Source organism: Carassius gibelio, chromosome B10, assembly GCF_023724105.1.
Source record: "Carassius gibelio isolate Cgi1373 ecotype wild population from Czech Republic chromosome B10, carGib1.2-hapl.c, whole genome shotgun sequence".
In the NCBI taxonomy this organism is placed as follows: Eukaryota; Metazoa; Chordata; class Actinopteri; order Cypriniformes; family Cyprinidae; genus Carassius; species Carassius gibelio.
Window position 1 is genome coordinate 12,960,751 of NC_068405.1, and position 16,229 is coordinate 12,976,979.

At 37.1% G+C, this 16,229-nt stretch overlaps 2 protein-coding genes across 4 annotated transcripts in view; one reads left to right on the forward strand and one right to left on the reverse strand.

The window, feature by feature from the left end:
• LOC127966768 (cell adhesion molecule 2) overlaps nt 1-16,229 on the reverse strand; it is a 456,176-nt gene that overhangs the window by 104,633 nt on the left and 335,314 nt on the right. The window lies entirely within an intron of this gene.
• Nucleotides 5,303-7,865, forward strand: LOC127966769 (asialoglycoprotein receptor 1-like). Its single transcript, XM_052567999.1, has 4 exons — nt 5,303-5,929; nt 6,826-6,953; nt 7,059-7,165; nt 7,271-7,865. The coding sequence occupies exons 1-4, from the start codon at nt 5,317-5,319 to the stop codon at nt 7,449-7,451; spliced, it is 1,029 nt and encodes a 342-aa protein (XP_052423959.1). The 5' UTR covers nt 5,303-5,316; the 3' UTR covers nt 7,452-7,865.

Sequence of the window (16,229 nt, forward strand, 5' to 3'; positions counted from 1 at the left end):
TACGCCACAACTCATAGTACTGCAGGCCTTCTGCCCTCCTCCCTTTCGGGAGCCAGACCAGGAGAAGTTAAATTGTATAAAATAAACTGATGAAAGCAATATTTTCAGCTAATTTTAGCTTCAATCCTAATTAAACACACCTGAACCTGAAGTTTTCAGGATTACAAGAAATTGTAAGGTGTGGGTTGATGCAGCTGATGCTTCACAATAGAGGTAATAATTACAGAGACTGAAATAGACTTTAAACAATAATAAAAACATTGTGTGTACGTATAAAGTACAAGTTAAAACAACCTCTTTTAAATTACACATATGTATTAATGAAATAAACAAACAAAACCATTTCACAAATAATCAAGACATTAACAGAAATGGAAGTGGAAATTAGGAAATTATTTAGCAGTATTATTCAGTATTGTTAATTACTCAATGCTTAATTGGGCTTGACATTAGTTTCTCAAGAGTTCACATCTTCATTCACATATTTGTTCTTGATGATCCCTAACGATTTATCAATTAATTATTCCAGTCTGAGATCCACCTGTCTTAGAGGTTCCTGCATAACAACTGGTTTTTTGAAAGTAATGAAGTAGATCCTCAGCCATCACCATGAGACCATCTTAAATGTTAGAATGAGACAATCTAGTAAGTGCGTACTAATAAAGTAAAATACTAATAAAACTTAGTTTTGGAAAAATACTATGTATTACAAATCATTATATTATTTGGCTTTCTATTAATGCAATACACTGAATGACAGGCGTTTTGTCTCCCAGTACTGGCAGTATTGCGTTTATTGAGTAATTTATATAAAAAAAATAAATAAAAAAAATAAAAGCATGCTTTCATGTCCAAAAACATTATTTTTCTCTTACATTTCATAATAAATTCAGACAAGCTCAGTACCGAATTGTTTTTCATCAGTTTATTTTCATGAAAAAATTCACGTGTTCCATGGATTAAAGACTGTTTTCATTTACTCGTGCCTCTCGTGTGCTTCCAAAATAACAAAGTGTGACAGAAGAACAGACCAAAACCATTACATCTGTGTGTCTGTCTTTTTTTTTTTTTTTTTTTTCTTATGGATCCCTCATCCGCCCTGAATACATTTTCTTCCTGCTGGAGCAGGGGGAAAGATCTCTTGAGGGTCGGGTCATATGAGACTGTTCCTGGAGGTACCACATTACACCAGCTATCCGGATGACATGTTCTGCAAGTTCTGCAATGCAAGCCTAAGACCTGATGTAGAGCACCACCATCCAGATATAGCCCTAGATATAGAATTTCTACGCCTTCATGGAGTGGATAATGGCGAGAAATGGATCTCCATCTCCACTCCAGACCCAGTTCCCAGCTCATCATCACCCCAAGCGACCAGGTGGAGGATCGCCATGGACGAGGAGCTTAACCCATTAGATGAGGTGCAAGAGCCAACGACCATGCCCACCATAAGGGAGCAAGCCATGGATGGTGAGAGTGCGGAGTGGAGCTCTGCCACTGTACCACAGCTGAGGGTGACCTTAGGATGGACCTGGATAGAGGAGAGGCAGAAAAGTATTTAATTGACTGGGGGGCTGACCTGCTCATTCTACTCCCTCCTTCTTCAGAGCCCCCTGTTATTCCTGTTCCCATATCCAGCCCAGACCCCATGTTCACCCCTGAAGAGGCTCCTGATCCTGAGTTTAGCCTGAGAACCCAGAGATATTTGAATACCCTCCCACTCCTGCCTCTTCCACCCCTGTTGTCTGGCAGCCCCTCTTCTTGCCCTTAGCCAACCATCAATACGGTGCAAGCACCGCAAGTCTGCCACCTTCTATTGTCGCCATATCTGGAGAATCCCTCTCCTCACCCTTCAGCCTCTGAGGCCCGGACTCCGCCTCGGCCCTTAGAACAGGTGTTCCACCTTGGCTCCTAGCTCCCTCGCCTCCACAGTCACCTGTCGATCCGCCAGCTTCACCAGGCTCCCTTGTCCCTTTCTGCTCCACCTTGGTTGGGCATCTACCCACCATTGCTCCTCTGGCTGCACCTCGTTGCGCCGTTCAACCAGCTTTATTAGTTTCCTTCCTCCCGCTAGCTCCACCGTGGTCCTCAGTCACTCTGGCTCTAATACAGATCTCTGAATCTCCACCTCGGTCACCAGAGCCCTCTGCAATCAACTGGCTTGTTGGCTCTCCGTCTCCTCCATGGCTCCTCCCTCAGTCAGCTCCAAAATTGGTCAACATTATGGCGGTTGCCTAGGTCCAGCTGGACTCCTCCTGCTCCAAGCCCCTCCTGTCTCCTCCCTGGACTCTGTCTGTTGGGAAGGGGGCGAGATGTCAGGATAACGGACCTGTTTGTTGTGTTTTGCCCGTCTTTGTTCTTGGAATTTTTCCTGTGCTCATTTAGTTTGTTTATGGTTCCTGACACCTGTGTTAGTTAATTATTCCCAGTATTAAAGTCCTTGCCTTTGTGTTCTGTGTTTGTCGGTTTTGTCTACTCAATACGTTGATGTGTTTCCTGCTGTCTCAAGCGTTGATATACCTTGTGTTCCGTGGATTAAAGACTGTTTTCATATACTCATGCTCATAGCAAAGTGTGGAAAATATTTTTTACACATGATGGAGTGTATAAGTAATCAGTAAATAATTATGGCATTTAATAGGCAGTGTTTACACAATATAAAAACATGTGACGTTAGTTTTTAAAGATGTGTCTAATGTACAGAACTGTGCTTAGTGTTTTCACTGAGTTTGTCTCAAGTACAACTGTACTTGAGACAAACTCTGTACCAAAAAACTAAAAAAACTGTAACTTATAGATGAAGGCCTGATAATTAACAATAGCAACAGTAGAATGCTTAAATTATTTTAACAAATACAGTATATCTATAAAAAAGTATTTTATTTAAAAAATCTGTAAGAAAGTTGACAGTTAGCTCACTGCTCTACAGGGATGCAACAGAACCTGAACAGATTTAGCCCAAATTTATGAACACAAGTTTCTTTAAAAATTCAACCCTCTTAAAATCACTGAATAAGAGCTCCTAAACCATCAAGCATAAAGAAAGATCAGCTCTCTTTTCAAAACATCTTTAAAATGTTCCCAAACACCAGCCAACATCAAATGATCAAGCCTCTGAAGACTTTATACAGATACTGAGTAATCTGTGATAATAAATGCATTTGATCCTCATTTACATGATCACAATACACATTGTTGAAACATATTTATGATGATGCTCTGCAGCAAGTTCCTTTATGTGTAAATAACATTTAACTTTTCCACGAAACAGTTCCTTTCTGCATAATTAAATAGCTACACAAACACAGATAAGGAGCAGAACGGTCCACCAAAAGAGAAACTAATGTTAGTTTGTTGACATCTTAACAACACCAAAAACATAGTTAGAAAAAGTGAACAAAAATATTGAAAAGGGAAAATGCACAGAGAACATGGGCAAAGGAACACAGATATCTATGAAAATGACTTTGTTACTAAAGGTAAATTTGGAAGAATGATCGTGGACAGTAATGCTATGAGAATCCAGTCATCTGAACTCACAGGTACTGAGAATGCATTTCATCACACAAAATTATAGCACAAATTTGATGAAGCAGCTCATATCCATGAATGAGTATCTGACTATAGAGAGAAAGCAGCTAAAACTGGAGAAGAATGATCTTGAGAGTTGTCTTGGTAAATTGTGTATGTTTCTTTGGTCTTTTTAGTAGACTAGTTGTAATGACATGGGTTACATGAGGAAAGGGGTCATAGTATTTTTTATTATAACTATTTATTTATTATTTATTTTTATTTTTTAGCTTCCAGAAATGTCAGTTTTGGAAAGTTTGACGATAACAATTAGAATAATCAAATAGTGGCAGGTTTCTGGTATAACATTTGAACGTCTGACAGAACAAACATTCTGAAGTAAGCTGAACTTCTATAAATACTTGAAACATTTCCACACATCTGGAGTATAATAGGGTCCAGATCTGATAAGATGCTAGTATTAGCTGTTTTTTTTTTAGTATTATTTGTTGATATCTTAAAAAAAATAGCCTACATTTAGGTTAAATTTTAGAATACCTTTGTCTTCACTGAAACTCTCTTACCTAATCTGAATTAGATATGACTCAGAAAATGGACACAGGAGCAAGACAAAAGAAGACAGATTTCTATGAAAATGCTGATGCTATGAGAGGTAAATTCACAATGGAGATAAAAGACTCATATACAATGAGAATCCAGCCATCTGAACAGATAGATACAGACTGTAATAATATTTCCTCATAAAAAATAATGCCACAGACAGGGCCGGCCCATGGTATAGGTGGAATAGACAAATGCAAGGGGCGCAAACAATATTTTTTCTTATAACCGACACTACTTCAATACTATGAATTTAAAATATATATTAAAAAAAACTATCGTCCCACAAAAACGTAACTATTTTATTGCTCTCCCGGTGGATGGTCAATATTCCCTGCACAGCCGCACTTCTACAAACATCAGTTGCACATTTTTATGGAGCCCCGCACATGATATGCAAGAAAAAAAATAAATAAATTGTGCGCACGATTGACTAATTAGTTCCCTCAATTTACTAAAACGTGCACACGACTACTATTGTGTTCCCTCGATTTACTATTGCGTTTGATCAATTTACTATTGCGTTCGCCTTATTTCAATTCAGCCTTAAATTTTTTCTTGCGTGTCACGTGCGGTGCTCTGTACATTTTAATAATATTTTTACGCTATATTTGTGTAGTATTTGGGTATGTAAGGTATTTTAAATTTGAATTTGCTAATTTAGTAATGTTTGTATATAACTGGGCTTAAATGTATTGTACTTTGTTAGTTCAAGTTAGATAATGTTAACAAATGATTACCTTAGTTCTGTAATTATCATTTTTGTTTTGTTTTTGTTTTTAAGAAAATGTAACACCCAATAGTCACATATACTCCTACATTTCTCTTTTCATATCCACTTTTGAAATATCTAGCTATGCAGTTTCTGTGTGAATGTTTAAACACAATGTTGGTGGAATGGGTTGTGAGGGAAGTGGCAACAGGTAAAATCTTGCCTAGGGCAAGACAAAGCAGTTACAGTATGTACATGTGCTGTATTGAATGCTAGTGAAGGGACTAACAGCATCTCTGTGTTCCTCAGGAAGTGATTCAGTGAAGAGCAGAAGCTCCAGAGCAGCTGTAGTGTGTTTGGTTCTACTGTGTGTTCTTCTGCTGGCTGCAGTCATAGTGCTGTGTTTCTTCTTCACTCAAGAGAGACAACTGCTCTTATCCAAAAATGAAAACCTGACCAATGAGAGAGAGCAGATGATGCTCAAGAACACAAACCTGACCAATGAGAGAGAGCAGATGATGCTCAAGAACACAAACCTGACCAATGAGAGAGAGCAGCTAATATCCAAGACTGAAGACCTAACCAATGAGAGAGAGCAGCTAATATTCAAGAACACAAACCTGACCAATGAGAGAGAGCAGCTAATATTCAAGAACACAAACCTGACCAATGAGAGACAGCAGCTAATACTCAAAAACACAAACCTGACCAATGAGAGACAGCAGCTAATACTCAAGAACACAAACCTGACCAATGAGAGAGAGCAGCTAATACTCAAGAACACAAACCTGACCAATGAGAGAGAGCAGCTAATACTCAAGAACACAAACCTGACCAATGAGAGACAGCAGCTAATACTCAAGAACACAAACCTGACCAATGAGAGAGAGCAGCTTACCCTCAAGAACACAAACCTGACCAATGAGAGAGAGCAGCTAATACTCAAGAACACAAACCTGACCAATGAGAGACAGCAGCTTATCCTCAAGAACACAAACCTGACCAATGAGAGAGAGCAGCTAATACTCAAGAACAAAAACCTGACCGATAACAGAGAGCAGCTAAGAAGTGAACTTCTGATTTGTGGTAAAGTTTCTTTCTTCTATGTAGTTATTTGCTATTAAACTTATTTTTAATTGTATATGTAGGTTGAATGAGTTTCCCTTCTTGTGCTATCTGCTTCCACTTATTATTGTTCAAAACAGATCGTTATTAGGGGTGCTCCGATCACGATCGGCCGATCGTTAATGCGCATCTCGTCAGTAAAGCCGGTTCTCTAATCAGCTGTTAATTCCATCAGGTGCGTGATTTCACATAGAGCAGCTGTTACTACACAGAGCCGTTGTTAACTGAGAAGATGCGCCAAAAAACGCTGAAAATGAAGTGGATTTGCGCATCTTCTCTATTAACAATGGCTCTGTGAAGTAACAACGGCTCTATGTGAAATCACGCACCTGATGGAATTAACCGCTGATTAGAGAACCGGCTTTACTGACGAGATGCGCATTAACGATCGGCCGATCGTGATCGGAGCACCTCTAATCGTTATGCTGCTTCACAATGCAAACTGGTATTTATTACCATAGTATTTTAATGTACATGTAACAAACATTCGTAGTCACGGGAAGAAGGAGGTGGGAACCAGCAAACATTTAAATTAGACTTTAATAAACACAAAGTGCGACGGCCCCTCGCGGACGACTGTTGTGTACGAACAGAACCAAAACACAAAATAAAGAATGTCTGTACCAAAAATGTTTTTACTGTTTCCTGCAATTTGTGGTATAGCAGTTAATGAATCGGTAGTTTCCACACATTCACAAAACTAGTTAATGTCCACCTTGAAAAACTGTGTGAAAAGAGCTGATATTTTTAAAGCATGATGTGGTTAAATTGGGTTGCGGTCTTAGTAACTTTAGTGTATATAGCATATGATTATAAATGAGGATAAAAAGCTATAGCTCAACTGGTTGTGTTTACAGTTGGATGGATTTTCTATCAGTCCAGTTTTTACTACATGTCCAATGAGACAAAGAACTGGACTGAGAGCAGACAAGACTGTCAGAAGAGAGGAGCAGATCTGATCATCATAAACAACAGAGAGGAATATGTGAGTGTAATAATGCATCTTATAGTTTTTGGCAGCTTAATGTGAAATGGTCAGATGTAACGTGTCTATTTATGACAGAAATGTGCAACTGTGTTTTCTGCTCAGTATTTTGTTCAGAACAAGTCTGGTGCTGCTGCAGTTTATATTGGTCTGACTGACACTGAAGTGGAAGGCAACTGGAAATGGGTTGATGGCAGCAATCTGACCTCTGGGTGAGAAATGACTGAATTGAACTCATTATTATTTAATACATAATTCTTACAGTCAGTATCATATCACACAGAAAGCAGAACTGCACATCTAATGCTGATCTGTAGTTTCAGCTCCTGGGCACCTGGACAGCCAGATGAATACAACACAGTAAACGAGGACTGTGCTATGACGGTAGCTGTGCCTCTGCCAGAGTTTGCTAATATAGAAGGGTGGCATGATGTTGCATGTAATAAAGCTTTTAAATGGATCTGTGAGAAGAGGACTTCACAGTTCATACTTCCATAAGAACACACACACCTCTTGACACAAGTTCAACAATACAAAACTTTTGTAATTGATTCTCATCTAAAGCAGATTTTCTCAATCTTGTTCCAGGAGGACCTATAACATTGAACATTTAATCTTTTTTTTTTCCTTTGTCAGACACACATACATGTGCCGGTGTTTCTTCTAATGAGCTGATAAGTTGAGTCATGTATGTTTAATTAGAAAGACTTTTTTTTTTAGGAGTTAGTAGTGCCGTCAGCATTTAGTAATGTTTCAGTAGTTTTTAAAATATTTATACATTATTATTTCATCCCAGGTTTGGTTTGTAAACCTTTTTTCAAAGTTATAAAGTATGTGAGATGATTACAGTTGAGTTAAGATGATCCAAAATAAATGTTTACAAGCACACATGCTTAACCAATTAAAGGGCAAGTTAGCCTATTATTGTTTTTATTATACATATATATTACTTTGAACTGACCGCTTTCAATCATTTTAAACAAGCATGCAAACCTAGAATAGAATAAGAGTGGACTATTGATTAAAATCTTTTTAGAGAAAACTCTTTTTCTTGATGTTTTGACAGCTCTCTTGATTTAATGTAATTCTGAAAAGCTTAATTAAACTAAGCTTGGTAAAACATTTCTTTAACATATCTCTGATTTAAATATACATATACTTTCAAGAGTGCACATCTTCATTCATATATTATTTCCAGCAGTTATCACAAGTCGCTCTTTTTCTGATATACCAGACAATATTTGAGTTAATTACTTAAAGTGCAACGCAGTGTTAACCCACTGAAGCTGCAGCCAACTGCGCGGCACGTGACTTCATAGCTTACTGGTCGCTACGTCACCCCGCCTGTGACGCCACACCCTTCCATTAGACAGATTGCACACGAAATTCAGAGTTGATCTTGCCAAAGGTGTTTTCCTAAAGCATTCAACGCAGTGTCTCATTCCTCATTCCAGTGTCTCATTACATTCGTAACCTTGGGAAGTTTACAGTTAGTGCAACTATCCTTTTTCTTAGTAAAAGGCATAGCATGTTGGCATAGCATTAATAAAATAAGCAACCAAAAGAAGAAGAACCAAAAGATGGAGAACAGATCCCTGTAGAGGTGTTCAGTTTTGCTTTAAATATGTTAAATATTTAAATCCCACCTGAGAAGCCTGTCAGGACAGGAAACCCTGATAGTTCATAATATTTCATTATCAATTTTCAAAAGACTTTTCATAAGTTACTTTCACTCAGCACCAAAAAAGTGTTTTTATTAGGGCCCGAGCACTGCAGTGCAAGGAACCTATTGAAATTGCTCCATTTATTTGATTTAAAATTGAACTGCATCAAGGTCACTAAAATATGTTTCAGTATTGACAAACCCCAAAAGTTAATGACAATAGATCTGTTAAAAAGTTTCCCTCCTATAAAATCATTGAATAACTCATCTTGAAGAACGTATCCACTGTCAAAATGTTGAAGCCCACCGTGTCTTGGTTTTTTTTTCTGCATAAATACTGGCCACACAAACACAGATGAGGAACACAACACAGTCCACTCCAGAAGAGAAACCAGTGTTAGTTTCTTGACGACACCAAAACGGTCTGAAAGTAAATATAGAAAATGGACAGAGAAAGATGTGGAAAGCACTGATAATATCTATGAAAATTATGTCATAAGTGATCAAATTGGAAAAGACTCGGAAAAGACAAGGAAAGTCATCTGAACTCACAGGTACTAAGATTAATAATACACTAAGTTTTCATGCTTTCAATTGATGTGTGCTGTGTTCATTGGATAAATAAAGAGAATAACAGTATGATTGTTTTTCAGGAAGTGATTCAGTGAAGATCAGAAGCTCCAGAGCAGCTGTAGTGTGTTTGGTTCTGCTGTGTGTTCTTCTGCTGATTGCAGTAATAGTGCTGTGTGTCATCTTCACTCGAGAGACAACAGCTCTTATCTAAGAACACAAACCTGACCAGTGAGAGAGAGCAGCTAAGAAATGAACTTCTGACTCTTGGTAAAGTATTTGCTATATAGCAGACATTGCTAAAGCATGGAGTTAAAGATGGCATTCACATTTTTACCTCTTGTCCACTGAGAGGAAGAACTGGGACGACAGCAGACAAGACTGTTAGAAGAGAGGAGCAGATCTGATCATCATAAACAACAGAGAGGAAAATGTGAGTTTTGTGTACATGTGTGGTTTTTAGCTTCTAAATGAAAGATGCACATGGAATGTTGTCTGTTTATTATATAAAAGCATTTAATTGTTTAATCTGCTCAGGAGTTTGTTAAGAAAATTACTGATAAAAGAGAATTCTGGATTGGTCTGACTGAGGTAGCTGGAAATGGGTCGATGGCACCATCATGACCTCTGGGTGAGAAATCACTGAACTAATTATATTATGTAATAAATGATTCTCACAAACAGTATCATAAGGGGAAGTCGTGGCCTAATGGTTAGAGGGTTGGACTCCCAATCGAAGGGTTGTGAGTTCTAGTCTCGGGCCGGATGGAATTGTGGGTGGGGGGAGTGCATGGACAGCTCTTTCTCCACCTTCAATACCATGACTTAGGTGCCCTTGAGCAAGGCATCGAACCCCCAACTGCTCCCCGGGCGCCGCAGCATAAATGGCTGCCCACTGCTCCGGGTGTGTGTGCATTTCGGATGGGTTAAATGCAGAGCACAAATTCTGAGTATGGGTCACTTCACTTCACTTCACATAACACACAGAAAGCATCACTGAACATTTAATGATGATCTGTTGTTGCAGGTTTTGGGCATTTGGAAAGCCCTTTGGACTAACAATAGATATGTTTGTTGTGACATATTTGACAAACTGGCCTTTTTAGGGTGGCTTGATGCTAGATGTGTTAATACTTATCAATGGATCTGTGAGAAGAGAATTGACCTCTCATATGGCCCTAGGAACATCATACAACTTTTACAAAGCTTTTATAATGAATGATTATCGTGAAAAGCAGGGGTGTCCAATCCTACTCCTGCAAAGAAATCTTTGCAGCTGATTTTAGTTTAGCTCTCAAGGTTTTCAGGATTGCAAAAACTTGTCAGGAAAGAGTGTTGGAATAAAACTGCAGGATGGTGATCCTCCATGGGTAGAAATGGACACCATTGATCTAAAATACTTATTAAACCCTTTTATCTGGAGAAATAAAATGTTAAAATGAAAATCATCACTTACTCTTTTTTAAGTACTTTTTTTTGCAATATAAATTATATATGCAATATAAATATTTCTGTTGATGTTATGACAGATATTTGTTGTATTGTTATTTTTTAACAAACTAACTTTAATATAATACTATGAGCTGATGTTATTTTTGACAATTCTCTCATTATGTTTAGCACGAATGGTAAGCTTTTGCCCAAATGTTACTGACAAAAGTTCCTTTAAAAAGTCAGCCTCCTTAAAAACCTCAAAATAATTCACACTAATGGAAGGGCATGCAAATGCATTTGATGCTTAAACCGTTAATTATACACAATTCTATATATCAATTCTCTGGACTTTGATGTACCAGCAACAACCTAAAAGTTATTAAAATTTTGAAAACATTACCCATTATTAAGATTATTATATGCATTTGAACCTTATTTAAATGAACACAATCCACATTGTTGAAAAACATTAAAACAAATAATGTCCATCTGCGGTAAATTAAGTTCCTATATGAATAAATATTTAAAATACTTTCACAAAAACAGTTCCTACTGTATTTGCATAGTAAAAACTGGCTCCATAAACAAAGATGAGGAACAAAATACAGTCCACTCCAGGAGAATTTAGTGAAAATCTTTCACAAGACAGGTAATAATCACTGAGACTGAAATATACTTTAAACAATCTTAAAACATTATGTGTATAAAGTTCACTAATTCAACAACCTCTTTCAAAAGAAAAAAATTAATCAGCTGTCTTAACTCCTGATGTACTAGCAACAACCATAACATTTCAAAAGCTGTAAATGTAACACCAGCTAGCATCAATATTATTAAACCTATGAAGATGTAATACAGATGATAAGAAATGTATATGTCTCATTTAAATAAACACAATCAAGATTTCTGTAATAATGAAATATTTCAAGCATCCTTCTGCAGTGAGATGAAGTTCATTACCTTATAAATACTTAAAACATTTCCACAAAAAAAAAAAAAAAAAAATCCTCCCATGGCTACACAAACACAGATGAGGAGTGCAACACAGTTCACTAGTATGTCGGCATTTAATGATGGCAAAACTGTCAAAAAAAAGTGACTGAAAAAAAAATACAAGAGGTAAATTTGAAAAAGCGATTAAAGCTCATAAAGCAATTATAATGTAAAGCCACCCAATGGCCGTACAACGGAATCCAACAGCGAGGATAAAGCTATAATGTGTATAGGTCAAGTACTTCTGCAAAGTTCACTTAATTTATTAGGATTTTGTTTCGATTTGATTTTAGCTCCATGTTCAATCTGATTTGACAAGACAGAGCAAGTTACTTCTGGTATGAGAAAGCTTCTGGTATGTCTCAGCTTTAAAATTTTGTCATAAAAAAAAGATGTAAACAAATACCATTTTGTGGCTCTTTAATATGTCATGACTAGTGGTCGACCGATATCGCCAAGGCCGATATATCGGCAGATATAGTTTTTCTGCTTGGCCGATGTGTTAGAGGGGAGACTTTTATTTTGATAAAAAGGCTGCGCCTGAGTGTACAGTGCTCACATTTTCCTACTTGTTCGGTGTCATCGTTAACAGTTCTGTCTAATAATCAGATAGAATGGTTAAACTAAGCAATTAATGTACACACAAAGTATTATAACGATTGCTTTTATATTATTAGTAATAGAAAGGCAAACATTATAATACTTTCTCATTTTCCGTCAGCACTAAGCAAATACGCCCTTATATCATTTAAACAAATCTTTGAATGGCTGATGAACATTTAATTTCACAAATCTTGCAAATTTAATCGAATCCAGCTGTGAGATCTTATGAAGTGTGCATTTTTATCCATCCAGCCATTTATGTTGCAGTGCCCGGGGAGCAGTCGGGTGTGAGCAAGGCACCTCAGTCGAAACTCGAACCCACAACCTTAGGGTTAGGAGTCAAGCTCTCTAACCATTAGGCCATGACTTTCTCATCATAAAGCTGCAATTTCTTTCTTTTTTTTTTTGCCCACTGTCATATTCATGGAATTTTCACTGTGAGCTGTATGTAAACTGAGTGTTACCCTGGCTTTATTTGAAAAATATGATTCCCAGTGCACACAAACTTCACTGTAAAAAATAATTCAGTGGCTTAGTAAATTTCAAAGAGCTATATTAACTTAATAAAATCTTTTGAAATCATTTAAGTGATTTTTTTGAGTGGGTCAGATTAAAAAGAATAATTACAAATCCAACAAATAATTTCTCTAAAATTTACTTATATTATTTAAGTTTATGTAATGAAAATAAATAAGTATTTAACTAACTAATTATATTTTTAATATACCTTCAATATTTCTGGTGAATTCTAATAGAAATATTTGATAATTATTTACTTGTACTGATCTGTTTTAGAAACTAAAATTATTAAGTATTTCCAACCAATTTTCCTAAATAAAGTTCCAGCTTAATAAATGACAGTTTAAATAAATTGAGTAAATTTCGCGGCTAAAGTGATCACGTGTGCAGCTCCGCAGGAAAAAAAAATACACCTCACAGCTCCTGGTAAGTAACGTTAGTCAGCTAATCCTACTTAGGTTTGTAACACTTTATTAAAAAGTTAATAATTATTAAGCATTTTCTAACAATTGTCTTTGTATTTTACGTCATATTCAACAAGTTTCGTAGCTTAATCGAAGTCACCTGAAGGACGGCTTTCCTCAGCAACGGCAAGACCCGCACTCCTCTCATATTGTGGTACGTTATGTAATTTAGCCAGCTAATACTAATTATGTTTGTGATGTTTAATTCAGAAGTTAATTATTAAGGATTTCCTAACAATTGTGTTTGTATTTTGCGTCATCTTAAGAAGTTTAACGAGTTTCGCGGCTCAAGCAAGAGGCACCTGTCACTGAAGGACTCCTTTTCTCAGCAACGACGTGAACAGCATTACTCGAATTTCCTGTAAGTAACGTAGTCCTTTTATAACTATGTATATTTGCAATAATGTTTTCAAAAGTTGATTAAACATTGACCGTGTGTACGTGTACATAACAGTGTAGTTTTCGAAGTTAGTTAGTGGGGCAGCCATATGTATGTTAGTTTTTTTTTTTTTTTTGGAGTGGGTTAACGTTCGTACTATTTGGATCACCGTTTATTTCAACCGCCATTTGAAAGTCTAACGATAAGTGTACCGTGGTCCAGCAACTATAACTATACATGCCCAATGGAAAACGATTTTGTACAGGTTCCCCTTTGGGGTCAGTGGCTTGTCAAAAGGGAACACATCATTTATGAACTTTCAAATGACAACATTCTTTCTTGTAAAAAGCTGTCACGTTGTTGTAAAACATCATAATTACTACACGAACTCAAGTATGAGCTCTTAAATCACCACTACAAATACGCCATGCAAAAGTATTTAAAATGGTGTGGACATAACATAGACTGGTGCGTTTTAATCAGCTCCCACTATAGGGAGTCAGCCAGTTTAAGGCCTGCTCCGTTGTAAAATCATTCTAGTGCACTGAAACCTAGATCACATACAATATCGGTCAAAAGTTTGAAAACCGTAAGCTTTTTAATGTAACAAATCCAGACCTGGTGGGTATTGAAGGACAGCGGAGGCTGGGGGAGGGGTACATTGTTTTAACGTCAGTTTAATTTTCCATCCTTAAATTGATAGAAATTTCACAAATATATTATGTGTATTATAAATAAACAATTTGTTAGTCTAATACTAAATTGTTTTAGTGGAAAAAATAAAATATAACTGTACATTTTAGATAAAATAAACTGTTGTATTTTTAGTCCGTTAATATGTTTACATTTAGTAAAGTTTACACAAACTATATTCAGAGATTTTATTAAGTTAATAAAGTTAAATATTACTGTAATATTTACTAAGCCACAAAATTATTTAGAGGGTTAAGGGTTGAGTGTGAGGGTTAATGCAATGCATATTTTTTTCAAGTAGTGCAATTAAACAAGCTTTTTTGTTTCAAAACCATTAGTCATTTTACTTAAATATTAAACATGTTTATAAAGAAATTGGTTGAAATAATGCAGACCTCAATAAAAGCCTATAGCATTGATTTACAGCATAGAAGCTCGCAGTTGGTCTCTTTTCGTTTTTCTTCTAGGTTTATTGTTAAAAATAAATGTCCCTATGTAGAAAATTAACCTGTCCTCTTGTTAAGAAGAATGCTGTTAATTTTTGCAACTCCTCCCCCTAGTAAACTTTGTTTGAGATTTATGGTCATATGGTCCAACAGAATGTTTGCTTCTTCAGGTGCTACTTGTTTTGTGTATTTGTCACTTTCTTGTAACATTCAGTTTTGAATGTTAGCTCTAACCAGTTATCTTTAAAATTTGCCTGTAGGGTTCAGCTGATCTACCCGTCTTCGTACAAGCAGAGTTGGCAGAGGAGGTCATAAAAATCTACATCCTTCGAAACAATAATGGGGCAGTCAGCGATGTAATCTTGGGAATCTCAGCAGAGCCTGCTGCCATCTTTCAGGAGTCACATTGGATTTGAGATATCCCAAGACCCACAAATACAGGTCCTTCTCCAAAAATTAGCATATTGTGATAAAGTTCATTATTTTCCATAATGTAATGATAAAAATTAAACTTTCATATATTTTAAATTCATTGCACACCAACTGAAATATTTCAGGTCTTTGATTGTTTTAATACTGATGATTTTGGCATACAGCTCATGAAAACCCCAAATTCCTATTTCAAAAAATTAGCTTATTTCATCTGACCAATAAAAGAAAAGTGTTTTTAATACAAAAAAAGTCAACCTTCAAATAATTATGTTCAGTTATGCACTCAATACTTGGTCGGGAATCCTTTTGCAGAAATGACTGCTTCAATGCGGCGTGGCATGGAGGCAATCAGCCTGTGGCACTGCTGAGGTGTTATGGAGGCCCAGGATGCTTCGATAGCAGCCTTAAGCTCATCCAGAGTGTTGGGTCTTGCGTCTCTCAACTTTCTCTTCACAATATCCCACAGATTCTCTATGGGGTTCAGATCAGGAGAGTTGGTAGGCCAATTGAGCACAGTAATACCATGGTCAGTAAACCATTTACCAGTGGTTTTGGCACTGTGAGCAGGTGCCAGGTCGTGCTGAAAAACGAAATCTTCATCTCCATAAAGCTTTTCAGCAGATGGAAGCATGAAGTGCTCCAAAATCTCCTGATAGCTAGCTGCATTGACCCTGCCCTTGATAAAACACAGTGGACAGACACCAGCAGCTGACATGGCACCCCAGACCATCACTGACTGTGGGTACTTGACACTGGACTTCAGGCATTTTGGCATTTCCTTCTCCCCAGTCTTCCTCCAGACTCTGGCACCTTGATTTCCAAATGACATGCAAAATTAGCTTTCATCCGAAAAAAGTACTTTGGACCACTGAGCAACAGTCCAGTGCTGCTTCTCTGTAGCCCATTTCCTGCACACGCCTGTGCACGGTGGCTCTGGGTGTTTCTACTCCAGACTCAGTCCACTGCTTCCGCAGGTCCCCCAAGGTCTGGAATCGGTCCTTCTCCACAATCTTCCTCGGGTCCGGTCACCTCTTCTCGTTGTGAAGCGTTTTTTGCCACACTTTTTCCTTCCCACAGACT